This window comes from Leucoraja erinacea, chromosome 10, assembly GCF_028641065.1.
Source record: "Leucoraja erinacea ecotype New England chromosome 10, Leri_hhj_1, whole genome shotgun sequence".
Lineage (NCBI taxonomy): Eukaryota > Metazoa > Chordata > Chondrichthyes > Rajiformes > Rajidae > Leucoraja > Leucoraja erinaceus.
The window spans coordinates 9,057,689-9,080,846 of NC_073386.1; the positions used below are offsets into that span (position 1 = coordinate 9,057,689).

Here is a 23,158-nt window from a genome sequence, read left to right on the forward strand (position 1 = left end):
AATCGCCGGCATGGAATTGCAAATTTTAAATGACAAATATTATTGTTCATCTCTGTCTCCTTCCTGTCCTCGATCTTGTCATTGTTTGTCATGGTGAGAATGAAGGCATTAGTGTAAATGCTGCTTGATGGTGCACAAGAATGCCTTATTTTTAAGGAAGAGAAGTAGCTAAATGATAGGAGTTAAATTTAAAGAGCCTATTTTCTAATTATTTTATACTTAATAATGATCACTGAGGATATTTTAATTTACCCATATCTATCTATTTGACAGCTAAGAAAATCTAAATCGCAGCTATCCACTGTGGAGAAACAATTGGAGGAGAAAACTATTGCCTATTCGACCAACGCAGTCAAAGTTGTTGAATATGAACGAGAACTTGCGGTAAAATTGGGATTACAATTAAATAACTTTTGAACCGCGTTATCTATGATTTATTTTTTTAAAATAGCAAGAATGCACTGCTGGGATCACTTCCCATATCATTAAAAACATATTATGTGTTTGTGTGTGTGTGTATATATATTTATATTATAGATGTGTGTGTGTATGTATCAAATGAACTGCTATAATCTAAAAATACACTTTGAATTTAAGTATTCAATAATTTCACATTTCACCACTATAAGTACTTTAATTAATCACCAAAATTTACCTTGAAATACTGAAATGTAATTTGAAATGTAAAATTCTAGAAGTATATTTACTTTTACTTTTTTTTAGACAAGTACTTCATCAATTATGTGAACCTTCAAAAAAAAAGTGACCAAAATTATATAATAGAGGTGTGAGTAATCTAGAAATGCTTATATAAGAGCTATTATCCTTGATTATTTAAGTAAACATGCAGATTCTAGTGGGAAATGAAGGGGAAAAAGGCAGATATTTTCAGCGAGTTGGTATGTGAAAAGTCCAAAGGATTGTGTTTTCTTTATGGGGAAAAGTACAGGGAGAGGCATTGAAAGATATTTTCTACAGTGGTTTAATTCTACTTTGTTTATATGCTAGGAAAAGAACAAAGAAATGATCAAATTGGAAAAATTAATTGAAGAGCAACAAGAAGAAAATATTGTTGCTAGTGAACAGACCAAGAAGATACAAACTGAGCAGTGCCAGGAGTTGGAACAGCAGATTGAAATTGTAAGGTTTCTTTATACTGATGCAGTTCACTTCAGTATATACTGGTGCTGATTGTTGTTGGCAGTTTAGGCTTTTAGATGCAGACTGGTCTTGAACTTGGCAGCTTTAAAATGAACAAATGTTTCTTTTTTGTGGGTAACAATGGTCCGCATTCATCGAAGTAAATGTGATTCTCAAACCATTCACAAGCAGTTCAATGTTAATAATTGGGAATCAATATGACAGACAATGCAAATAATCTTTCTTTTAAAACCATAAGCCACGATTCTTTTATTTTTGAGAGCTGATGTCACGGAAAATCATTTGTAATCTAACCTATTTGTGTATTTTCCTCCTGACTAGTTATTCCTTTATATCACGGATAACACTTCATAAACGGGAAAGAAAAAGGGTCCTGATCAGAAACGTCGAGTATCCATGTACTCCAGAGATGCTGCCTGACCCACTGAGTTACTCCACCACTTTGTGTCTTTTATTGTAAACTAACATCTATTAGTTCCTTGTGTCTCCAATGAATATAAGCAAGTTTAGTTCGAACAGAATGTTTGAATTCATACACGGGAGAAACCAAACCTTCAAAGTTCCTGTTGCTATCAATGAAAATAGAGTTCATTAAATTGCTGGTAATTGAGTCAGCAGTTGTCTGCATCACTGATGTTTGTATAATAGAGTACTATCAGCATTCAGTAAACAAGAAATTCGCTTTGCAAAACAACAACATATATCAATCTTCTGAGGTATAAAACCATAATTGTTCACACAATGTGACTTGATTATGCAAAATAAATGTTTTTAAAAAAAAATTAATTTCCACCAAAATGCTTTGATGTTTCTGGTGTCGACAGAAAATCACAAAAAATCATCTGTGAGAGTAAAATAAATTCATATCCATATATTTTTGCAGTTCCGTTTATAGGTTGTTTCAGGATCCATAATATATGGGGAACCTGGATCATCTGCTGACCAGTAAGCCATGTTGACTGCCGCTTTAACCCATTAATAGCTGGGAGTGATTCTGATCTGGGGTTTCTGGCTTCCATTGGGAAGGCAGTAACCAGCTGAGTGCGACCCAGAGCCTTTCAGAACAACGTGAACCTTGAAATCCTTTGAGAACTGCATCGATCCTGCCCTGTGCTTACACAATGCCAAAGAGATATCAACACATTAACAAATATGTCCAATTACATTTTGGAATTCTTCAATTTAAAGAAAAATCTTGGAAAATACAGGACCAAAAAGAAGCAAACATAAATTAAGCTAAGCTATTGAGATCCAAAGAAAGAAAAAATAGCTTTTCCTGCAAGCTGATTATTTTGTTATTGAAATCAATGGGCCTACTGGTTCAGTGGGCATATTTCCCAATCTACCAAATGGAAACCCTAGTTGCTTTTTGATGGTTTAGAAATCAGCTGCCTAGAGATACTCGCCCTTGCCTGCCTTGTTGCGCAGTTCACAGTGGAGTTTTTAATAGCAAAAGCTGAGTTATTATGAAACTTATCACTAGCTTTACTTTATTGCTGTGAATTTAAGTTTTTTTGCATTGGTCCATCATATTGGCTCCCGATTTCTTTAATTCCAATGCAGGCAATTGTGCAATTTGGCAGGATATTAAATATCTCATTCAACTATGTTTGCAACATTGTTTATGATAAAGTACGAGCATCAATGCAACTGTTATTAATGTTAACAGGGTAAGAGTTGATCTTTTGTTGGTTGCCTGGGTAAAGTCTAATGTCTGTCAGAACTGTTTGTGGCATGAACTTGTGGTGTCAGATTGAAGCCATCATTCTTTAGGACTTGTTCCAGCTGCTTTTGTTATCCATTCTTGGATACAGCATAATAATTTCATGTGCTTTTCTCATCTTTGCTGTGATTTGGTCATAGTACATTTTCCTTTTGACCACTTTTATGCTTTTATATTGGTTTTAGTTCTCATCACATTGGAATTATTCCATGTCATTACTTCAGAACAATTTTAAACAAAGATGAGAAATCAGTTGTAAATTATTGATTCTTCTGCATTATTTTTGTATTTACATTTTAGTGCATAGGTACGTACCATTACCTCGCTACGATTCTTTTGCTGTTTTAAATTTTAATCAACTGCAAGGAACAGGCAGTTTATTCTAAAACAGAAACTTCTGGGAATACATTTCAATCCATATAACAGGTTAAAACCTTTTTAGAGGTTTCCAGTATTTTCTGTTTTTATATCAGATTTCCATCATCTTTGTTGCATTTTCAGCAAAAATAGTTCTACATTTTCCTACTCCATTCACTTGTATGTTAATCTTTCATAAAACTGTTTGAATTGAGATTCAGGAGATGAGCTGCCTTAGAAGCTTTTATGCAACATTTGGCATGAAGCTCATATACAAATCCTTAAGAAATAGAATTGGGAGTAAATCATGTTGGTCATTGTGCTCTGTCATTCACTAAAATAATGGTTGACAATCTTCAATTGCTGTATCTCCACTGCTCTCTTGAATAGAGAATTCCAAAGCTTCACTACATTCTGGCAAAATACATGGCTTCTCATCTGTGTCATGAATGACCAGACCTCTTGAGATGCTGTTTGATTCTGCAAGAGTAAGCATTGACCCAGTTGATCAAGATCCTGTTGTAGTCGTAGAAAACCACCTTCACGGTCCACTATGCCACCAATTTTAGTGCCATCCTCAAACTTACTGACTAAGCCAACTACATTCACATCCAAATTATTAATATGAATAAAGTGGCATGTCAGTTGATGTAGCCCTCAGTCTGAAAAACAGACCCACTACCACCACCCTCCATTTCCTATTATCAAGTCTATTTTACATCCAATTATTTAGCTCGTCCTGGATCTCATTAATGAGACACAATTTCCCACGCACAGTCATGCTGACTATCCCTAATCAGTCCTTACCTTTACAACTGCATCCTATCTTTCAGAATCCCTTCCATTAACTTGCCCCCCACTGATGTAAAGCTCACCAGTCTATACTTCCCAGGCTTTACCTTGCAGCTTTTCTTAAATAGAGGCACAACATTATTATCCACCAGTCTTCTGGAACCTCACCCATGGCCAATGATGATACAAATATTTCTGCCAGGGGCTCCACAAATCGCTACCCTACTTTTTTGCAATGTCCTAGGATAAACTTGATTAGGTCTGAAGGACTCGCCTATCCTAATGACTTTTAAGACCTTATGCAATCCTTTCAAGGCGTCACTGTTATCTTCCCTGACACTCCTTCCTTTTCTGTTTTGTCAATCTTCTGTAGGAGTAAATTATATTGGAATATTTAACCCGTTCAGAACTAAATCTATTTTAATTCCCAGCATTATTTCAACCCCTTTCAACTCGTCCACTTTGGTTCTTATCCCCTTCTTCTTTCCAAAATCAATTATATTGCAATCATCTAGTATTATTCCACCAGTAATGCACAAACTCTAGCAGCTAGTAACATTCTTTGAGATGTAAACATTCGCATGTGTAGGAAGGAACTGCAGATGCTGATTTATACCGAAGGTAGACACAAAATGCTGGAGTAACTAAGTGGGACAAGTGGCATCTCTGGCGAGAAGGAAAGTGATGTTACGGGTCGAGACCCTTCCTCAGACATGTAAACATTGACCTTCCTCTGAATCTTTATCCATGCCGTTGGTATTTGATTTTAATATTCTGAATGTGGTAGGAGTTTCTTTAAATTGAAATTACTTTAATATTGATTTATGATCTTGTTGTATTTCCTACATTACCACAATGACAATATCTATTCAACTACATTAATTTCAGGTATTTTGATATCATGATGTCATGAGGGCGCTGTTCTGGCGGCAGCCATGGCAGCAGCGCGTCAGCCTTTCAATTTTATTTTTTATTTTTAGTATGTTTTAAAGTGTGTATTTAGTGGGGTTTTTTGTGTTTTGTGTGGGGGGTGGTGTAAGGGGGAAACCGCTTCGGTCGCCTCCTCCATGGAGAGGCGACTTTTTCCAGGTCGCCTCCCCCGTGGCCTACCATCAAGGATCGGCGAGGTCTTTCCCGGAGACGTGCCCGGGGCTTCAGCGGCAGGCGCGGCGTGGACTCGGCGTGGAGCGGGTGAGCCCATGCTGGGGCTCGCCGGAGGGGGGTGCTCCGTTTCACTGGCCCAGGGCAGCCGGCAGCCTGAAGTCGTAGCCTGAAGCCGCGGTCTGCAGAGTTCCAGCTGCTGCGGCGTCTACACCCCTCGTGGGGGACCCGGGGGAAGAAGAAGCCGCCATTGCCGGCCCGCGGATAACTTCTACCGCGGGCCCGGCATGGACTTACCATCACCCCTGGAGGGGAGCTTCGACCGCCAGCCCTGCAGTCTACGGTGCTTCTGGCTGCGGCGGGGACTTTAAATCTCAACCGCCGGCCTGCGGCCTACACAATCTTGAAGCCGCGGTCTCCGGTGAGGAAAGACCGATCCTGGACTGGACTCTGGACTCTGGTCTTGTCCATGGGGGGGGGGGGGGGGGGGGGGGGGGGGGGAGGGGAATGGAGGAGGACGGCCAAAATGTTTGTGCCTTCCACCACAGTGATGAATGCTGTGGTGGATGTTTATATTACAGTTGTGTCCTGTTTATGCATTTTATTATTTTGTTAACCCATCTTTATGCTTTGTATGGAACTGATTTTTAAATTATGTAAAGCACTTTGGGGTCAATGAAAATTGACTATAAATGTGCTATATAAATAAACTTATTATTATTATTATTATTATGGAAGGCATTGCATTTATGCAAACTTTCTTTTTTTTTCAAGCTCGAAAGTAAACTGGACGAGAAACAAGTGCAGATGATAAAACAAAAACAAACAATCTCAACTTTTCAGGAAGACATCTATGCCAAGGAAAGCAGAATTCAATCACTGGAATTCCTACTGGAAGAAACCAGACAGGCAAGTTTGGATAAGAATAGTTTTTAATGTTTTTTAATTATTCATATCTAGAGAGGATTAGCCAGGTATACAATTCTGAAAAGATTTGAACGTAAGTCAATGCAGTTAAAATGTTGTGATGTATCTGATTTATCTGACTTGCATTCTCAGTAAGTCAGATAAAGACATTTTATTTGAAATGAGTCTATGACATGACATCCATGATGTGTGTTAAAAGTTGAAAGCTGAATCTGTGATGATAGAATTTATTTTTCAAACCTTTCAAACTAGCCAATGGACTATTCTGCCTTCATGAAAATATGTAAAACATCTCACGTTTTCTCTGTCATGCACTTTTCTTCACTAATCCCATATTTCTGAATGCCTTAAATATCTAAGCAACTTGATTTCTGGGGGACCATGAGACTGGAGACTATGGATGGAAGATCTATCTGTGATTGTCAGAGATAATAAGACTGCCCTAATTGCAGACATGGTCCAGAGGTTAGTATGAGGAGGTGTCAAGAGAGATGGCATTCAGCCTTTGCAAGGTAGATGTCAGTTCACATAATTGGAACAGCACTACCAATGTTAGCAGGTTCGTTTTGAGGTTAATTCTTAATGCGCAAAATGCAAATTCAGAACATGGTAGATTATAGTGAGCAAGAGCAATGGAAAATTGAGACTGACCATGTGGCACCGGTAGTCAGTGGTGAATAGATCTCGGGAGGGTGAGAGGGACGATTCCAGGTGAATCGGATTTTGAACATGGGCTCAACAGTTTTGGATGATTAGTTCTGGTCAAAGGAATGATCTTTCAGGAAAAAGGTAGCAGTAGGAGAGTTCAGTATAATGTCACGCTTGGTGTTTGTTGAGGTGGTCAACGTTATTAGTTTAGTTTAGAGATACAGCATGGAAACAATCCCTTCGGCCAACCGAGCCCACACCCACCACACACTAGAGACAATTTTACCTTTATCCCAAGCCAATTAACCTACAAACCTGTACATCTTTGGCGTGTGAGAATAAACCGAAGATCTCAGAGAAAACCCACACAGGCCACAGGAAGAACGTACAAACTTCGATCGGACAAGCACCCTTAGTCAGGATTGGACCCGGGCCTCTGGTGCTGTAAGGCAATAGCACTACTGTCAAGAGAGTCAATTTAATTGTCATTTGGACCCCTGGAGGTCCAAACGAAATGCCGTTTCTGCAGCCATACATTACACACAAATAGACCCCAGACACAACATAATTACATTTAACATAAACATCCATCACATAGCTGTGATGGAGGGCCAAATAAACTTATCTCTCCACTGCACTCTCCCCCCCCCGATGTCAGAGTCAAAGTCATAGCCCCCGGCTGGCGATGTCGATTGTCCCGCGGCCATTAAAGCCACGCCGGGTGGTGCGAGGTCACACACCGGGTCTTGGTGTTAGAGACCCCGGTGTGCGCTCGCAGAGTCCGCGGCCATTCCAGCCGCGCGGGGCAGTGATGTAGGCCCCGCTCCAGGAGCTCTTCAACCCCTCAACTCGGGCGGGAGAAGTCGCCGTTGCAGGAGCCCTGTAAAGCGGTCTCCCTCCAGGGACCCGCGGGCTCCCGGTGCCGTCGTCCACAAGACCCACGTTGGAGCTCCCTCTTAAATATAGTAGCAGCAGCACTGGCAGCAGCTAGCGCGGCAGCGGCAACGCTCCTCCACCGCTCCACCTCTGTCCGGAAAAGTTCTTCTCATCTCGGTTTTAACGGGATCGGCCCCTGATCCTTAAGCTTGTCCTGTTGGAGGCCGCTCCTCGGTTGCTTCCTCAACGACACCTGAGACCCGACGAGAAAAGGTAAGGGTCTCCAGTGCAGGGAGAGATTCTAAAGAGTATTCCCCAAGTCCCCCCCCCTTTCTTCCCACCCCACCCCCTGCCCCCCCACACACACACCCCAACATAAAATAACAAAAACTTCCTCAATTTGGAGACCAAAAAATACGCAAAACGCGGACAGGCTGCACCAAGGCCCCTGCTGGCCAGAAGCCGCGCCTATACTCAAACCTTTTGCAAGGTGAAAGCTAAATTTACTGCTACTTTACTGCCTGCCGCACCTGCATGCCTACTTTCAATGACTGGTGTACCATGACACCCAGGTCTCGCTGCATCTCCCCTTTTCCTAATCGGCCACCATTTAGATAATAGTCTGCTTTCCAGTTTTTGCCACCAAAATGGAGAACCTCACATTTATCCACATTGTACTGTCTGCAGAGCATCTTCATTCAGTCTGCAAGGTTGACCAAGAACTTCCTCTTGCTAGCATCCTCCTCCATCACTGCCCACTTTGTTAGTCTCTGTCTTCCACAAACTTGGAGATATTGCCTTCAATTCCCTCATCCAGAAAGGTCAATATTGTAAATACCTCATCTTCTGACACGTGAGCCTTGCACCCCACAAAATACTGAATTCAAAAATTTCAGATAACCCGCAACCCGATTTTCAAAGTTTCAAAGATTCATCTATTGTCAATAACACCAATTGCCGTGTAATGAAATTTGTATTCGTATTGGAATTGGTGAGTTCTTGTGAAAATCTTGAAATCTTAATTTCAATTTCTTTGCCACTGATTTTGTTTGATGTGATTATTTCCAGTATTTTTATTTTTATTAATGGATGAGTTTCACATGAGACAGATATAACCCAACGATCAGTTTGTAAGATTTGGACTAGAACGGTTCAAAACAAACCTGCAATTGTATTTCCATGTTTCTTGTGACCCTGACAAAAACATTTCATTGCATAGATCACATTTTGTCAAGCATGTGAGTTCAAAGAGAGATGCTAATGCTGCTGTCGGCTCAATGATTCTCTTTCTTCCCTGGCCCACATCTGTTTTCCCTCTTATTGTTGCTTTTCTTATTCCCTTTTTTTCTATTCTTTCCCATTTCATATTTTGCCCTGCATTAGTAGATAAACACATCTTGATTTTTTACATTATATGTTGAAAGATCATGTGCAACACAGAAACAGGCCTTCTAGCCCAACTTGTCCATGCCGACCAAGATGCCATTCTGAGCTAGTCCCATTTGCCTTCATTTGGCCCATATCCCTCTGAACCATTCCTGTCCATGTATGAGTCTAAATGTATTTGGAACATTGTAATTATAACCATCTCTACAGTTTCCTCGTGAGGCTTGACCTAAATACTCACCACTCTCTATATGCAAAAGATGTCCCTCAGCTTCCTATTAAATCTTCTCCTCGCACCTTAAATCTATGCATCTATAAATCTTCCCTACTCCGGGGGAAAAGACTTAATGATTCTACATACCTCCAGAAAAATCCCCCCTCAACCTTCCACACTCCAGTGAAAACAGCTCGAGCCTATCCAGCCTCTCCTTAAATTCTAAGCCCTCCAGTCCTGGTAAAGTTCTTGTGATCTTCTCCGCACCCTGTGCAGGTTAATGACATCCATCCTAGAGCTGGGCGACCAGAACTTCAGAAGATACTCCAAGTGTGGTCTTATCACTTGGAAGTCCAGGACAAGGGATCACAGCTTAAGGATAAGGGGGAAATCCTTTAAAACCGAGATGAGAAGAACTTTTTTCACACAGAGAGTGGTGAATCTCTGGAACTCTCTGCCACAGAGGGTAGTTGAGGCCAGTTCATTGGCTATATTTAAGAGGGAGTTAGATGTGGCCCTTGTGGCTAAGGGGATCAGGGGGTATGGAGAGAAGGCAGGTACGGGATACATAGTTGGATGATCAGCCATGATCATATTGAATGGCGGTGCAGGCTCGAAGAGCCGAATGGCCTACTCCTGCACCTAATTTCTGTTTCTATGTTTCTATCAGTGACTTTACAGTTGTAGCATGACGTTCCAACTCTTGTGCTCCATGCCCTGATGATGAACGCAATCATTCCAAATGACATCTTCACCACCGTGTCCGCTTGTGTTGGGACGTGTAGGGAGCTATAGACTGGCATCCATTGGCCTCTCTGTCTTTATACTCCAGAACCCTATCATTTACCGTACAAGTCCTAACCTAGTTTAACTTTCCATACTACCACACCTTGCACTTGTTATAGTTACATTTAATTTGACATTATCTTGTGCCACTTCCTCAGTTCATTTAGGCACTGTTTCAATCTTAAGTGACCTTGTTTACTGTCTACTACACCACTATTTTTTTATGTTATCAGCAAAATTATTAACCTTGTTATCATTGTCAACCAAATCATTAATACAGATGACACAAGAAGAGTGAACCCAGCACCAATCACTGCGGCACACCAATGATCACAGAACTCCAGCCTGAATCACAACCTCCACTTCCACCCTCTGACATCTTCCACTGAGCTAATTCTGTACACAATTTGCTAGCTCCCCATGGATCCCATGTTACCTAACCCTCCAGACGAGTCTCCAATGCAGAACTTTTTCAAAGATCTTGTTAAAGTCCATGGAGACAACACCTACTGCCAACCTCGGCAGTTTTGGGGACAGAGCCTTCTCCAGGGCAGCTCCCAGGCTCTGGAACTCCCTCCCCCAACTGATCCGCAATTCCGTGTCCCTCACCATCTTCCAGTCCCGCCTCAAGACCCATCTCTTCACCTCTGCCTATCCTTAGCCCCACGTCCCCCTCCCTTTTCATCTGTGCATGAATTGCCTCGTATTGTGTTTTGAATTGAATTCTGTCTTTAATTTGTGTACTAGTCATGTCTCTACTATTTATTTCATTCCCCTTACATGTTTTTCCTCTACCTGCTAAATTTTTGTAAGGTGTCCTTGAGACTCTTGAAAGGCGCCCATAAATAAAATGTATTATTATTATTATTACCCTTGTCAATCCACTTGGTCACCTTTTATAAAGTCATAAGTGATGGGAGTAGAATTAGGCCATTTGGCCCTTCAAGTCTACTCCTCCATTCAATCATAGCTGATCTATCTCTCCCTCCCAACCCCATTCTCCCCTTAACCTCTGACACCTGTACGAATCAAAAATCTATCTACAGTGCCCTCCATAATATTTGGGACAAAGACCCATCATTTATTTATTTGCCTCTGTACTCCACAATTTGATGTTTGTAATAGAAAAAATCACATGTGGTTAAAGTGCACATTGTCAGATTTTATTAAAGGGTATTTTTATACATTTTGGTTTCACCATGTTGACATTTCAGCTGTGTTTATACATAGCCCCCCCATTTCAGGGCACCATAATGTTTGGGACACATGACTTCACAGGTGTTTGTCATTTCTCCAGTGTGTTTAATTGCCTCCTTAATGTGGGTATAAGAGAGCTCTCAGCACCTCGTCTTTCCTCCAGTCTTTCCATCACCTTTGGAAACTTTTATTGCTGTTTACCAACATGATGACCAAAGTTGTGCCAATGAAAGTCAAATAAGTCATGAGAGTGAGAAACAAGATTAAAATTGTGAGAGACATCAGCCAAACCTTAGTCTTACCAAAATCAACTGTTTGGAACATCATTAAGAAGAAAGAGAGCACTGGTGAGCTTACTAATCGCAAAGGGACTGGCAGGCCAAGGAAGACCTCCACAGCTGATGACAGAACAATTCTCTCTATAATAAAGAAAAATCCTCAAGCACCTGTCTGACAGATCTTCAGGAGTCAGGTATGGATTTGTGAATGACCACTGTCCGCAGAAGACTTCATGAACAGAAATACAGAGGCTACACTGCAAGATGCAAACCACTGGTTAGCCGCAAAAATAGGATAGCCGGGTTACAGTTTGCCAAGAAGTACTTAAAAGAGCAACCACAGTTGATGTCATTGGGTGGCGCCGCGCACGGCAGCCTCGCCAGCAGTTTGTCAATCAATTCGACTTTTTTAGTGGGTTTTTTTTGTGTGTCTAATGTATGTGTAAATGTCTCTCGGTATGTTTTTATGTGGGGGTGGTGACAGCGGGAAAAGGGGGAAACCGTTTCCAGTCACTTACCTCGGAGGAGATGCGACTTTTCTCCTAGTCGCATTTTTGCCCTCCCTCGGGGCCAAACAACTTGGATTGGTGCGGCCTTTCCTGGAGTCAGGCCCAGAGCTTCAGCAGAAGGCGCAGCGCGGACTTCCATCGTGAAGCCAGAAGAAAGGCTCCGACCGCTGGCCTACTGACTTTAACATTGTGAAGCCGCGGTCTGCGGAGCTTCTAGCAGCAGGTGTGGAGCGGACTTTACCATCCCGGAGCCAGGGATCCCTTGCCGGGGATCGCCGGAGAAGAGCTCCGACCGCTGGCCTGCCTGCGGCCGATAACATCGAGAAGCCGCAGTCTCCAGTAAGAAAGTGGCCGATTCGGGCACTCCAAGCCGCGGAGTGTTCCATCCGTCCCGACGTCGGAGATTCGATCCTGACGGGAGGGCCTGTACATTCGGGCCGTCCGTAGCAGCGAATGAGGATGGTCGAGGCCCCAAACATGGGTGAACAAAAGGAGGAAGACTGCCTTCAATCACAGTGATCACTATAGTGGATGTTTATGTTAAGTTGTATCGTTCTTTTTAATTCTGTTGTGTTCTTTTAATTGTATGGCTGCATGGTAACTCAAATATCACTGTACCTTGGTAGACAAAATTGCTGGAGAAACTCAGCGGGTACGGCAGCATCTATAGAGCGAAGGAAATAGGCAAAGTTTCGGGCCGAAACCCTTCTTCAGACTGATGATTTCACTGTACCTTAATTGGTGCATGTGACAATAAATGTGAATATGAATCTGAATCCCAGTTCTGAAAAAAGGTCGTGGACAGATGAGACGAAGATTAACTTATATCAGAGTGATGGTAAGAGCAAAATATTGGGGAGAAAAGGAACTGCCCAAGATCCAAAGCATACCACCTCATCTGTGAAACGGTGGTGGGGGTGTTATAGCCTGGGCATGTATGGCTGCTGAAGGTACTGGCTCACTTATCTTCATTGATGATACAATTGCTGATGGTAGTAGCATAATGAATTCTGAAGTGTATAGACACATCCTATCTGCTCGAGTTCAAACAAATGCCTCAAAATTCATTGCCCCGCAGTTCATTCTACAGCAAGACAACGATCCCAAACATACTGCTAAAACAACAATGGAGTTTTTCAGAGCTAATTAATGGTCAATTCTAGAGGGGCCAAGTCAATCACCCGATCTGAACCCAATTGAGCATGCCTTTTATATGCTGAAGAGAAAACTGAAGGGGACTGGCCCCCAAAACAAGCATAAGCTAAAGATGGCTGCAAAACAGGCCTGGCAGAGCATCACCAGAGAACACACCCAGCAACTGGTGATGTCCATGAATCGCAGACTTCAATCAGTCATTGCATGCAAAGGATATGCAACAAAATACTAAACATGACTACTTTCATTTACATGACATTGCTGTGTCCAAAGCATGGTGCCCTGAAATGGGGGGACTATGTATAAACACTGCTGCAATTTCTATATGGTGAAACCAAAATGTATAAAAATGACCTTCAATGTGCACTTTAACCACATGTGATTTTTTTTTCTATTACAAATCTCAAATTATGGAGTACAGAGGCAAATAAATAAATGATGGGTCTTTGTCCCAAACATTATGGAGGGCACTGTATCTCTGCCTTAAAAATATCCACTGACTTGGCCTCTACAGCCTCCTGTGGCAAAGAATTCCACCGGATTCACCACCCTCTGACTAAACACATTTCTCCTCATCTCCTTCCTAAAAGAATGCTGTTTAATTCTGAGGCTATGACCTAGACTCTCCTTCTAATGGAAACATCCTCCCCACATCCACTCTATCCAAGCCTTTCACTATTCTGTACATTTCAATGAAGTCCCCCTTATTCTTCTAAACTGCAGCGAGTACAGGCTCAGTGCCGACAAACGCTCATCATATGTTGACCTACTCATCCCTGAGATCATTCTTGTGAACCTCCTCTGGACCCTACCAGAACCAGCACATCATTCCACAGATATGGTGCCCAAAACTGCACACAATATTCCAAATGCAGCCTTACCAGCCTCTTATAGAGCTTCAACATTACATCCCTGTTTTTTGTATACAAGCCCTCTTGAAATAGATGCTAGCATTCAGTTTGCTTTCTTTACTGTCAATTTGACTTTCAGGTTAACTTCTTGGGTATCCTGCACCAGCACTCCCAAGTCCCTTTGCACCTCTGATTTCTGGATTATCTCCCCATTTAGAAAATACTTTACGCCTTTATTCCTACTACCAAAATGCATGAGTCCACACTTTGCTACACTATGTTCCATCTGCCACTTCTCTGTCTTTTCTTCCAACCCATCCAAGTCCTTCTGCAGTCCCTTCTTTCTCCACACTACCTGCCCTTCCACCTATTTTTGTGTCAAACTTGGCCACAAAGTCTTCAATCTCCACGTCTAAATCATTAATATGTAAAATGAAGGGCGGCCTTAGCACCGACCCCTGCAGAACTCCGCTAGTCACTGACAGCCACTCTTTGTCTTCTGCCATCCAGCCAAACTACTATCCATGCTAGTATCTACTCTTGATACCGTCAGCTCTTATCTTCCTTAGCAGCCTCACGTGTGGCACCTCATCAAAGGCTTTCTGAAAATCTAAGTAAACAACATCTACTGACTTTCCTTTGTCCTGCTATAGAAACATAGAAATTAGGTGCAGGAGTAGGCCATTCGGCCCTTCGAGCCTGCACCGCCATTCAATATGATCATGGCTGATCATCCAACTCAGTATCCCGTACCTGCCTTCTCTCCATGCCCCCTGATCCCCTTAGCCACAAGGGCCACATCTAACTCCCTCCTAAATATAGCCAATGAACTGGCCTCAACTACCCTCTCTGGCAGAGAGTTCCAGAGATTCACCACTCTCTGTGTGAAAAAAGTTCTTCTAATCTCGGTTTTATCTCGGTATGTACTTCGTCAAATAATTCCAGCAAAATTCTTAGTATATTGTTTTTTTACTTTGTATTAAAATGTATATTAATCTTACTAAATTTGATAGATGAACATTACTAATATTGTATATTAATTTAATTTCTAACACATTTTATTCATATTTACAGGAATCAATGAAGCAAAATGAAAGAAATGATGCTACTTTAAAATCCCTGCAAACTCAAGCGGGTGAAGGAACTTCCAAAGTCTGTAACCTTTAACCTCTAATAACAGCGTTTTATTATAGTAATTACAGTGTTGATCTTCTTTCAATTATTCAGAATAAACATAAAAATCTTAAAGTAAGAGCCTCAACTTGGTGGCCATTTTATGGCAATTTCCATTTGCAAGATCAATAATTCTTAAAAAAGAGGTTAAATAGGAGGCAGGGAAAATATTTGAGGCATGTATTATAACAACAATTTGGAGAGATCCATGCATAGGAAAGGTTTAGAGGGATATGGGCCAAACATAGGCCGGTGGGACCAGTGTAGATTGGGCATCTTGATCTGCATGGGCAAGTTAGACCGAAGAGTCTGTTTCTATGCTGTATGACTATCTGGCTCTCTCTGTGACTAAATATTTTACTGCATTGTCACACCAATATTAAAAACAGGTTAAAGATCTGGAAACTGCGCTGGCGAATTGCAAGGAGGAAGTAAAAGTGCAAATGCAACAAGTTGATGAAAACAGGGAACAGCAAGATAAACAGTTGAGAAAGAAATCAGAAGAGGTAAATTAAACTTTTTGCACAATGCTCTTGATTTAATCTTTATTATCACTGGTCACAGGCTTCCTGTCAATTGATGAGCCAAACATCATATTAAAATTCTTATCTTTCCAGTCACTTTTCTGCATTGTAGTAATTGAAAAATTGCACAGAATGGCAAAGGATCTTGTAAAGAAATGTTATTCAATTAACTTCATCAATTCCCACGCCCTGCCCGACCAAGCTTCCAACCTCATCGTTCCCCAGCCCCGCACGGCCCGTTTTTACCTTCTCCCCAAAATCCACAAACCCGGCTCTCCCGGCAGACCCATTGTCTCTGCGTGTTCGTGCCCCACCGAACTCATCTCCACATACCTTGACTCCATACTATCCCCCTTGGTCAAATCCCTTCCCACCTATGTCCTAGACACCTCAGACACTCTCCGCCGCCTCCGCGCATTCCACTCTCTAGACCCCCACCCCCTCATCTTCACCATGGACGTCCAGTCACTCTACACCTCCATCCCCCACCAGGATGGCCTCAAAGCCCTCCGGTTCTTCCTCGACCAGAGGAGCAACCTATACCCATCTGACACTGACACTCTCCTCCGCCAAGCGGAGTTGGTCCTCACCCTCAACAACTTTACGTTTGACTCCTCCCATTTCCTCTAAATACAAGGCGTAGCTATTGGCACACGCATGGGCCCCAGCTATGCCTGCCTCTTTGTCGGGTACGTTGAACAATCCTTGTTCAATACGTACCAGGGCCCCATCCCCGACCTCTACCTCCGTTACATTGATGACTGCTTTGGGGCCACCTCCTGCACCCACACACAACTGACTGACTTCATCCACTTCACCACCAACTTCCATCCAGCACTCCAATACACCTGGACCATTTCCACCACTTCCCTACCATTTCTCGACCTCACCATCTCCATCGCAGGGGACAGACGTCTGACCGACATACACTACAAACCAACTGACTCACATGGCTATCTGGACTACACGTCTTCCCACCCTGTCCCCTGTAAAGACTCCGTCCCCTACTCCCAATTCCTCCGCCTACACCGCATCTGTTCCCAGGATGAGACGTTCCACACCAGGGCATTGGAAATGTCCTTGCTCTTCAGGGAACGGGGATTCCCCTCCTCCACCATAGATGAGGCTCGCACCAGGGTCTCATCCATACCCCGCAACACTGCTCTCTCTCCCCATCCCCGCACTCGCAACAAGGGCAGAATCCCCCTAGTCCTCACCTTTCACCCCACCAGCCGGCAAATACAACAAATAATCCTGTGACGCCATTTCCGCCACCTCCAACGTGACCCCACCACTCGCCACATCTTCCCATCTCCCCCCATGTCTGCATTCCGCAAAGACCGCTCCCTCCACAACTCCCTTGTCAATTCTTCCCTTCCCTCCCGTACCACACCCTCCCCGGGCACTTTCCGTTGCAATCGCAAGAAATGCAACACCTGTCCCTTCACCTCCCCCCTCGACTCCATTCAAGGACCCAAGCAGTCGTTCCAGGTGCGACAAAGGTTCACCTGTATCTCCTCCAACCTCATCTACTGCATCCGCTGCTCTAGATGTCAGCTGATTTTCATCGGTGAGACTAAGCGGAGGTTGGGCGATCGTTTGGCCGAACACCTCCGCTCAGTCCGCATTAACCTACCTGAACTCCCGGTGGCTCAGCACTTCAACTACCCCTCGCATTCCCAATCCGACCTCTCTGTCCTGGGTCTCCTCCATTGCCAGAGTGAGCAACACCGGAAATTGGAGGAACAGCACCTCATATTCCACCTGGATTGCTTGCGTCCAGCAGGCATGAACATTGAATTCTCCCAATTTTGCTAGCCCTTGCTGTCTCCTCCCCTTCCTTAACCCTCGAGCTGTCTCCTCCCATTCCCCCCCCGCCCTCGGGCTCCTCCTCCTCCCTTTTTCCTTCCTTCTCCCCCCCACCCCCCATCAGTCTGAAGAAGGGTTTCGACCCGAAACGTCACCTATTTCCTTCGCTTCATAGATGCTGCTGCACCCGCTGAGTTTCTCCAGCATTTTTGTGTACCTTCTGTTATTTTACATATGCAGGTTTATGTTGAAAGTGCAGAAGGGAAGGGAAAAGTAACCTGTCTATAAATTACGACTAATTGTATTTCTTGTTATTTCTTCTGATTATCTTTCTTGAAATTTGTGAACACGTGTAACCTCAGCATTGAATGCTTTCTGCATAGTTGGAGGAAACATGGAAAGCACAAATATTATTTACGTTTGATTTATAAACTGTTCAGCAGTCATTAAAGAGAAAGAGGACTTAATTGCCTTCCATTACAGCGAGGAACGTAGGGAATCCACTGTGGTGGATGTTTACGTTCACTTCTATGTAGTTGTGTGTCTTGTTGCTTTTTTTAGTATGGCTGTATGGTAATTTGAATTTCACTGTTCCTTAATTGGTGCATGTGGCAATAAACTGAACCTGAAACCTTGAAATAACCTAATTTAGTACAGTGATCAATATTGACCCTATTATTGGTATCAAATGAGACATCTTGCAAACTGCAATAATTATAAAAGGACGCTAAGGTAGGATAAGCTCGTTAGGAGGATAGGTAAATGATGCAGATCATTCTTGGAAAATGTAAGGTGATATACTTTGAGTGCAAAATTATAGAAAAAAATTAAATCTTAAACAGTGGGATTTTACATGAAGTATTTAACTTTTGGGGCACATATACAAATCCGATAATGGTTGTGAGAGACTACTGAAGGGTGTGGTTAAACAGCAGAGATCCAACTTCAAGAGGCAGTAAAGAATTCCTGAAGTTTGTGTCTTGAAGGTACATCGCTTCCAGAAAGACCTGAAGATATCTGCACACAATTTAAAGGAAGCAAATGAACAGAATGTTCAACTACAACAGACACTGCTGCAATACCAACAAATGCTACAGCAAGAAACAGCACGGATCGGAGACTTGGAGGACCACCAGGCAGTTCTAGAGAGAGAGGTGATTGGGTATCTCATTTTTATAAGGTCGCTTGTTTAATGGAATCACGCATTCTTCTGGAGTAATATTTTAAAAAAATGACATTTATATTTATGAAATAGGTTTCCAAACTGGAGCAAGAGTTATTGAAACAGAAGATGTCATTTACAGATGAGCTGTCCAAAGTAGAAGACAAGCTTTTTAAGGCCTATGACGAACATGATTCCAAACATCAGCAGGTGTCTGAACTTACCAGTACTATGAAGTAAGTCTTGCAAGTTTAAAGCACGTTTAAAGTTTAAAATAAATGTTTATGAAAGAAACGCTGTTCAAATCGCTGATAACACCTTTGGAATTGTTAAATAGGAGCCTACGATGAATCTAGCATAAGGTTCAGAGATCAGAATTCCTTTGGAACTGAATGCACAAGGACCTGCAGATAATGGTTTACAGAAAATAAAGTGAAAGTGCTGGAGTAACGCAGTGGGTCAGGCAGCATCTCTAGAGGGCATGGAAAGGTGATAGTTTGGGTTTGGACCAGTCTTCAGACTGATTGTAGTAGAGGAAGAAACTTGGAAAGGATGCGAGGGCGGGACAGAGCTTGGCAAGTGATGGGTCGATTCAGATGAGGGGTGTTTGATTGGCAGATGGGTGGACAAAGGCCAGAGATGGAAAAACAAAAAAAGGCTGTGCGATCAGGAGAGAAAAGTGAAGCCAGAGGAAGGGATGCAGGTGAATGGAGTAAGGGGAAAGGGAAAGGTCACGGAATAGTGAGAGAAATGGGTGCGCATCCTTTTGGGGAATAGGGAAGAGAGGGTGGAAAAGGTGGGGAGGCGGGAAGGGATTGTTAGTACGTTACCTAAAATTGGAGAATTCAATGTTCATACTGTTGAGCTGTAAGCTACACAGACAAAATATGAGGTGCAGTTTATCCAGTTTGAGTGATGACACTTGGGGATTAAAAAAAAGGAAATAGTAGAACTGAATGGCATTTAATCTGCAGTTTCCAGTACCCTATTATTACCTTTGCTGCTTGATGTTGTGCAGGTAGAAAATTGTGTAAAGTACGTGAGATTAATATTTGTTTGTGGCCTACTGCTCGGATCTCACTTAAATATCAGTGAAGCCCTAATTGTGTGCCTTATTCTCTGTGTGTCTTTTGAGATGCTATTAAATCCATTATGCATTCTGCTTAAACTTAACGTGCAAGTCTTAAAGTGGAGGTGAAATGTTTATTGGTGGTCTCTGGATACATTTCTGAAGAAGTTTAAATATGTGGCTTACTTGGATCCTCACGACTGAATACTATATGAGTGGGGAGGGTGGGGGGGTGGGGGGGGAGTGCTTCTTGCTCAAAACTTGCTCAAAAGTCTTAATTTGTCTTTTACGGATAAAATAGTCTTTTGTCTGATTTTTTAAGCTATATAAATAGCTACGACTAAGCTTACTCCTTGAGTATTGCATGTTTGGGCATCCACTGAAGCTTTAAGATCTTTGTACCTGCCATGTGTTTTGTTTCCAGTATTCATTTGTTTTACCATCCTTATTAGAGATATACAGACACAGATGGAAAAATGCAAAGATGAAATGAATGGATTGGAAAAAGAACTTTTTCAACTAAGGAGAGATAACACAAACAAGGATGCTTACCTTAACCAGCTAGAAATAACTCTACAGAGTACGCAGGAAGAATTAAACAAAAAATCTGAACACGGTACGAAGTACTTTGTGTTTGTGTGCTTTTGTTTGTGTGTGGCAAATTAGAATTAGAATAGTTTCTTTATTGTCATTGTAACATGAACCATGTACAACGAAATTTAAAAATGTCAGCCAGTCAGTGCACCAATCTAACATTTCTAAAAGCTAACGATACATACAAGGTAAAATATTAAAAGATAAACAACTAAAATAAATATCACGAAAATAGCACGCATAAACACCCAACCCTCCATCCTTCTGTCGATTTCACAGTGTACCACAGTCCCTTAGTATGTCTCGCCCCTGCGTTCCTTGGCGGCTACATTTAGTGCTTTTATAGCAGTGGGGTAAAAACAGTTTTTTAGTCTGTTCGTCCTTGTCCTTGTAGATCTGTACCGTCTGCCTGACGGCAACAGTTCAAACAGGGAGTGTCCGGGGTGGGAAATGTCCTTTATGATACTCTGGGATTTTTTGGTGCAGCGGGAACTGTGTAAGTCCTCCAAGGTAAGGAGAGGGCAGCCGACAATCCTCTGGGCGTTGTCAATGGCCCTCTGGAGCGCTTTCCTCTGAGCCGCTGTGCAGCTGGTGTACCACACGCATACACAGTATGTTAGTATGCTCTCAATGGAGCACCGATAAAAGGACAGCAGCAGTCTCTGAGTGATGTTATTCTTCCTGAGCACCCTCAGGAAGTGCAGTCTCTGCTGGACCTTTTTCAGCAGCGCAGTGGTGTTCACGCTCCACGTCAGGTCCTCCTCAATATGGATTCCCAGGAAGCGGAAATCCGCCACCCTCTCCACACAGTCCCCTCTGATAGTCAATGGTACCATGTCCGTTTTATTCTTCCTAAAGTCTATTATTAATTCCTTTGTCTTTAAGGTGTTGAGGAGCAGGTTATTTTCTTCACACCAAACTGTCAGCTGCTCCACCTCATCCCGGTAGGTGTACTCATCCCCCCTGGAGATGAGTCCCACCACCGTAGTGTCATCCGCAAATTTGACAATGGTGTTGCTGTGGTGGGCGGGGGTGCAGTCATGTGTGTAGATGGTGTAGAGCAGGGGGCTCAGTACGCAGCCCTGTGGAGAACCGGTACTGAGGCTGAGGGCCGTGGATGTATGATGGCCCACTCTGACTCTCTGGCTGCGACCCGACAGGAAGCTATTTATCCACGTACAGGTGGAGTGTGGAAGTCCCAAGTCCCCCAGTTTGTCCACCAGTTTGTGGGGAAGGATGGTATTAAAAGCAGAGCTGTAGTCCACAAAGAGCATCCGCACGTAGCTCCCCCGCTGCTCCAGGTGAGACAGTGCAGCATGGAGAGCTGTGGCTACAGCGTCCTCTGTAGATCTATTTGCTCTGTACGCAAACTGGTGGGGGTCAAAGCTTCGGGGCAGGAGTGATGTGATATGACCCCGGACCAGTTTTTCAAAACACTTCATCACCACTGGTGTGAGTGCGACTGGCCGGTAGTCGTTGAGGCTGGAGATGTTGGGTTTTTTGGGCAAGGGGACGATGGTGGAGGACTTCAGACAGGGTGGAACAGTGGACTGTGCCAGAGACTGGTTAAAAATCCTCATCCAGACTCCAGCCAGCTGGTCTGCGCAGTCCTTCAACACGCGTCCAGAGACGCCGTCAGGTCCAGTAGCCTTCCTTGGATTGATGGCCCGCAGCCATCAAATTATTATGTACTTTAAGTGTCTGATTATTTTCCTTTTTGTCATACTGAATTTAAAAATCTTAGATTCTTATGCTAATAGTTCAAGTTTGCGTTTATTGTCACTTAACCAATTAAGGTACAGTGAAACTTTTTGAATACCATTGATATTCAACATTTCATCAGAATACCGATAATTAATCAATAAAAAGAATTTTGCGACAATGATTATACTTGACTATGCAATGATTAAACATCTTCATTTTAAACCGGCATCTGAAGTTCCTTCCTACATATATTATACTTCCTAAAGCTGTTTCTTGAAATTACCTGACGAAGCATCCTATTAAATGCCTTCATAGTTTTACTTTGTTTCTATCATTGGATTTGCATAGCTTGAAATTTTCTTTTCATAATTGTGCTGTGAGTAACTTGAGATGGCCTGTTAGAGAATTTGCATCTGTAAAATATTTAGACATTTCTCTTAAATTTCCAGGGATTTCACCTCATTTAGGACCAGCTGTATAATATTGAATGAAGTATGACTGAAGACGTTATCTTTTTGCCTTAATGCAAATATAATTATTTTGAAATATACCCAATAGTGCGTGATCTGGAGGAAAATCTGCACCAAACCGAGTTAGACCGAAGGAATTCAGTGCAGAAAACTCAGGAGAGTGACAATCAATTAAAGAACATGTATAAGGAATTACAAGACACTTTAGATCAGCTTAAAGAGCTCCGGGAAATACTACAAAAGGCGCAGAACACCATTGATGAGAAGAATTACACCAATGACGAGCTCACAAATGAACTGAGGTGAGTTTCAAGAATGAAAAGGTGAACTTCATGGATATTCATGTTATAAAGAAACTTTTAGACTAATTTACTTGATTTTATCCCCATCAGTTTGCTTCTTTTATATCTGGTCATATGTGGTAACTTTTTCTCTCGTCACTAACACTGACTGATGGTCTGGGCATTTCCTTTAGCTCTGACAAGTATTTCATGCTTTTAAATGTACTCTTATTTATTTTCTCTAATTTTCTTCACTAGATGACTACATCAGCAGATTATAACTATGGGAACTGTGGCCTCGCCCTCTCTCCAACTTAAAATTGTTTTTCTCTCTTCCCCACCTGACAAAGTGTCTTTTACCTGAAATATTGACCATTTATTTTTCGACAGATGCTGCCTGCCATGCTATTT

At 42.5% G+C, this 23,158-nt stretch overlaps 1 protein-coding gene across 9 annotated transcripts in view; it reads left to right on the forward strand.

Annotated features, from left to right (window-relative positions):
- Positions 1-23,158, forward strand: part of ccdc18 (coiled-coil domain containing 18) — a 78,654-nt gene that overhangs the window by 30,458 nt on the left and 25,038 nt on the right. For all 9 annotated transcript variants that reach the window (XM_055641422.1, XM_055641423.1, XM_055641425.1 and 6 more), the window contains 9 exons: positions 274-384; positions 1,009-1,140; positions 5,909-6,043; positions 15,036-15,113; positions 15,524-15,640; positions 18,454-18,621; positions 18,723-18,865; positions 20,151-20,314; positions 22,555-22,768. In XM_055641422.1, the coding sequence (XP_055497397.1) occupies positions 274-384; positions 1,009-1,140; positions 5,909-6,043; positions 15,036-15,113; positions 15,524-15,640; positions 18,454-18,621; positions 18,723-18,865; positions 20,151-20,314; positions 22,555-22,768 (1,262 nt within the window). The remainder of the gene's footprint in view (positions 1-273; positions 385-1,008; positions 1,141-5,908; positions 6,044-15,035; positions 15,114-15,523; positions 15,641-18,453; positions 18,622-18,722; positions 18,866-20,150; positions 20,315-22,554; positions 22,769-23,158) is intronic.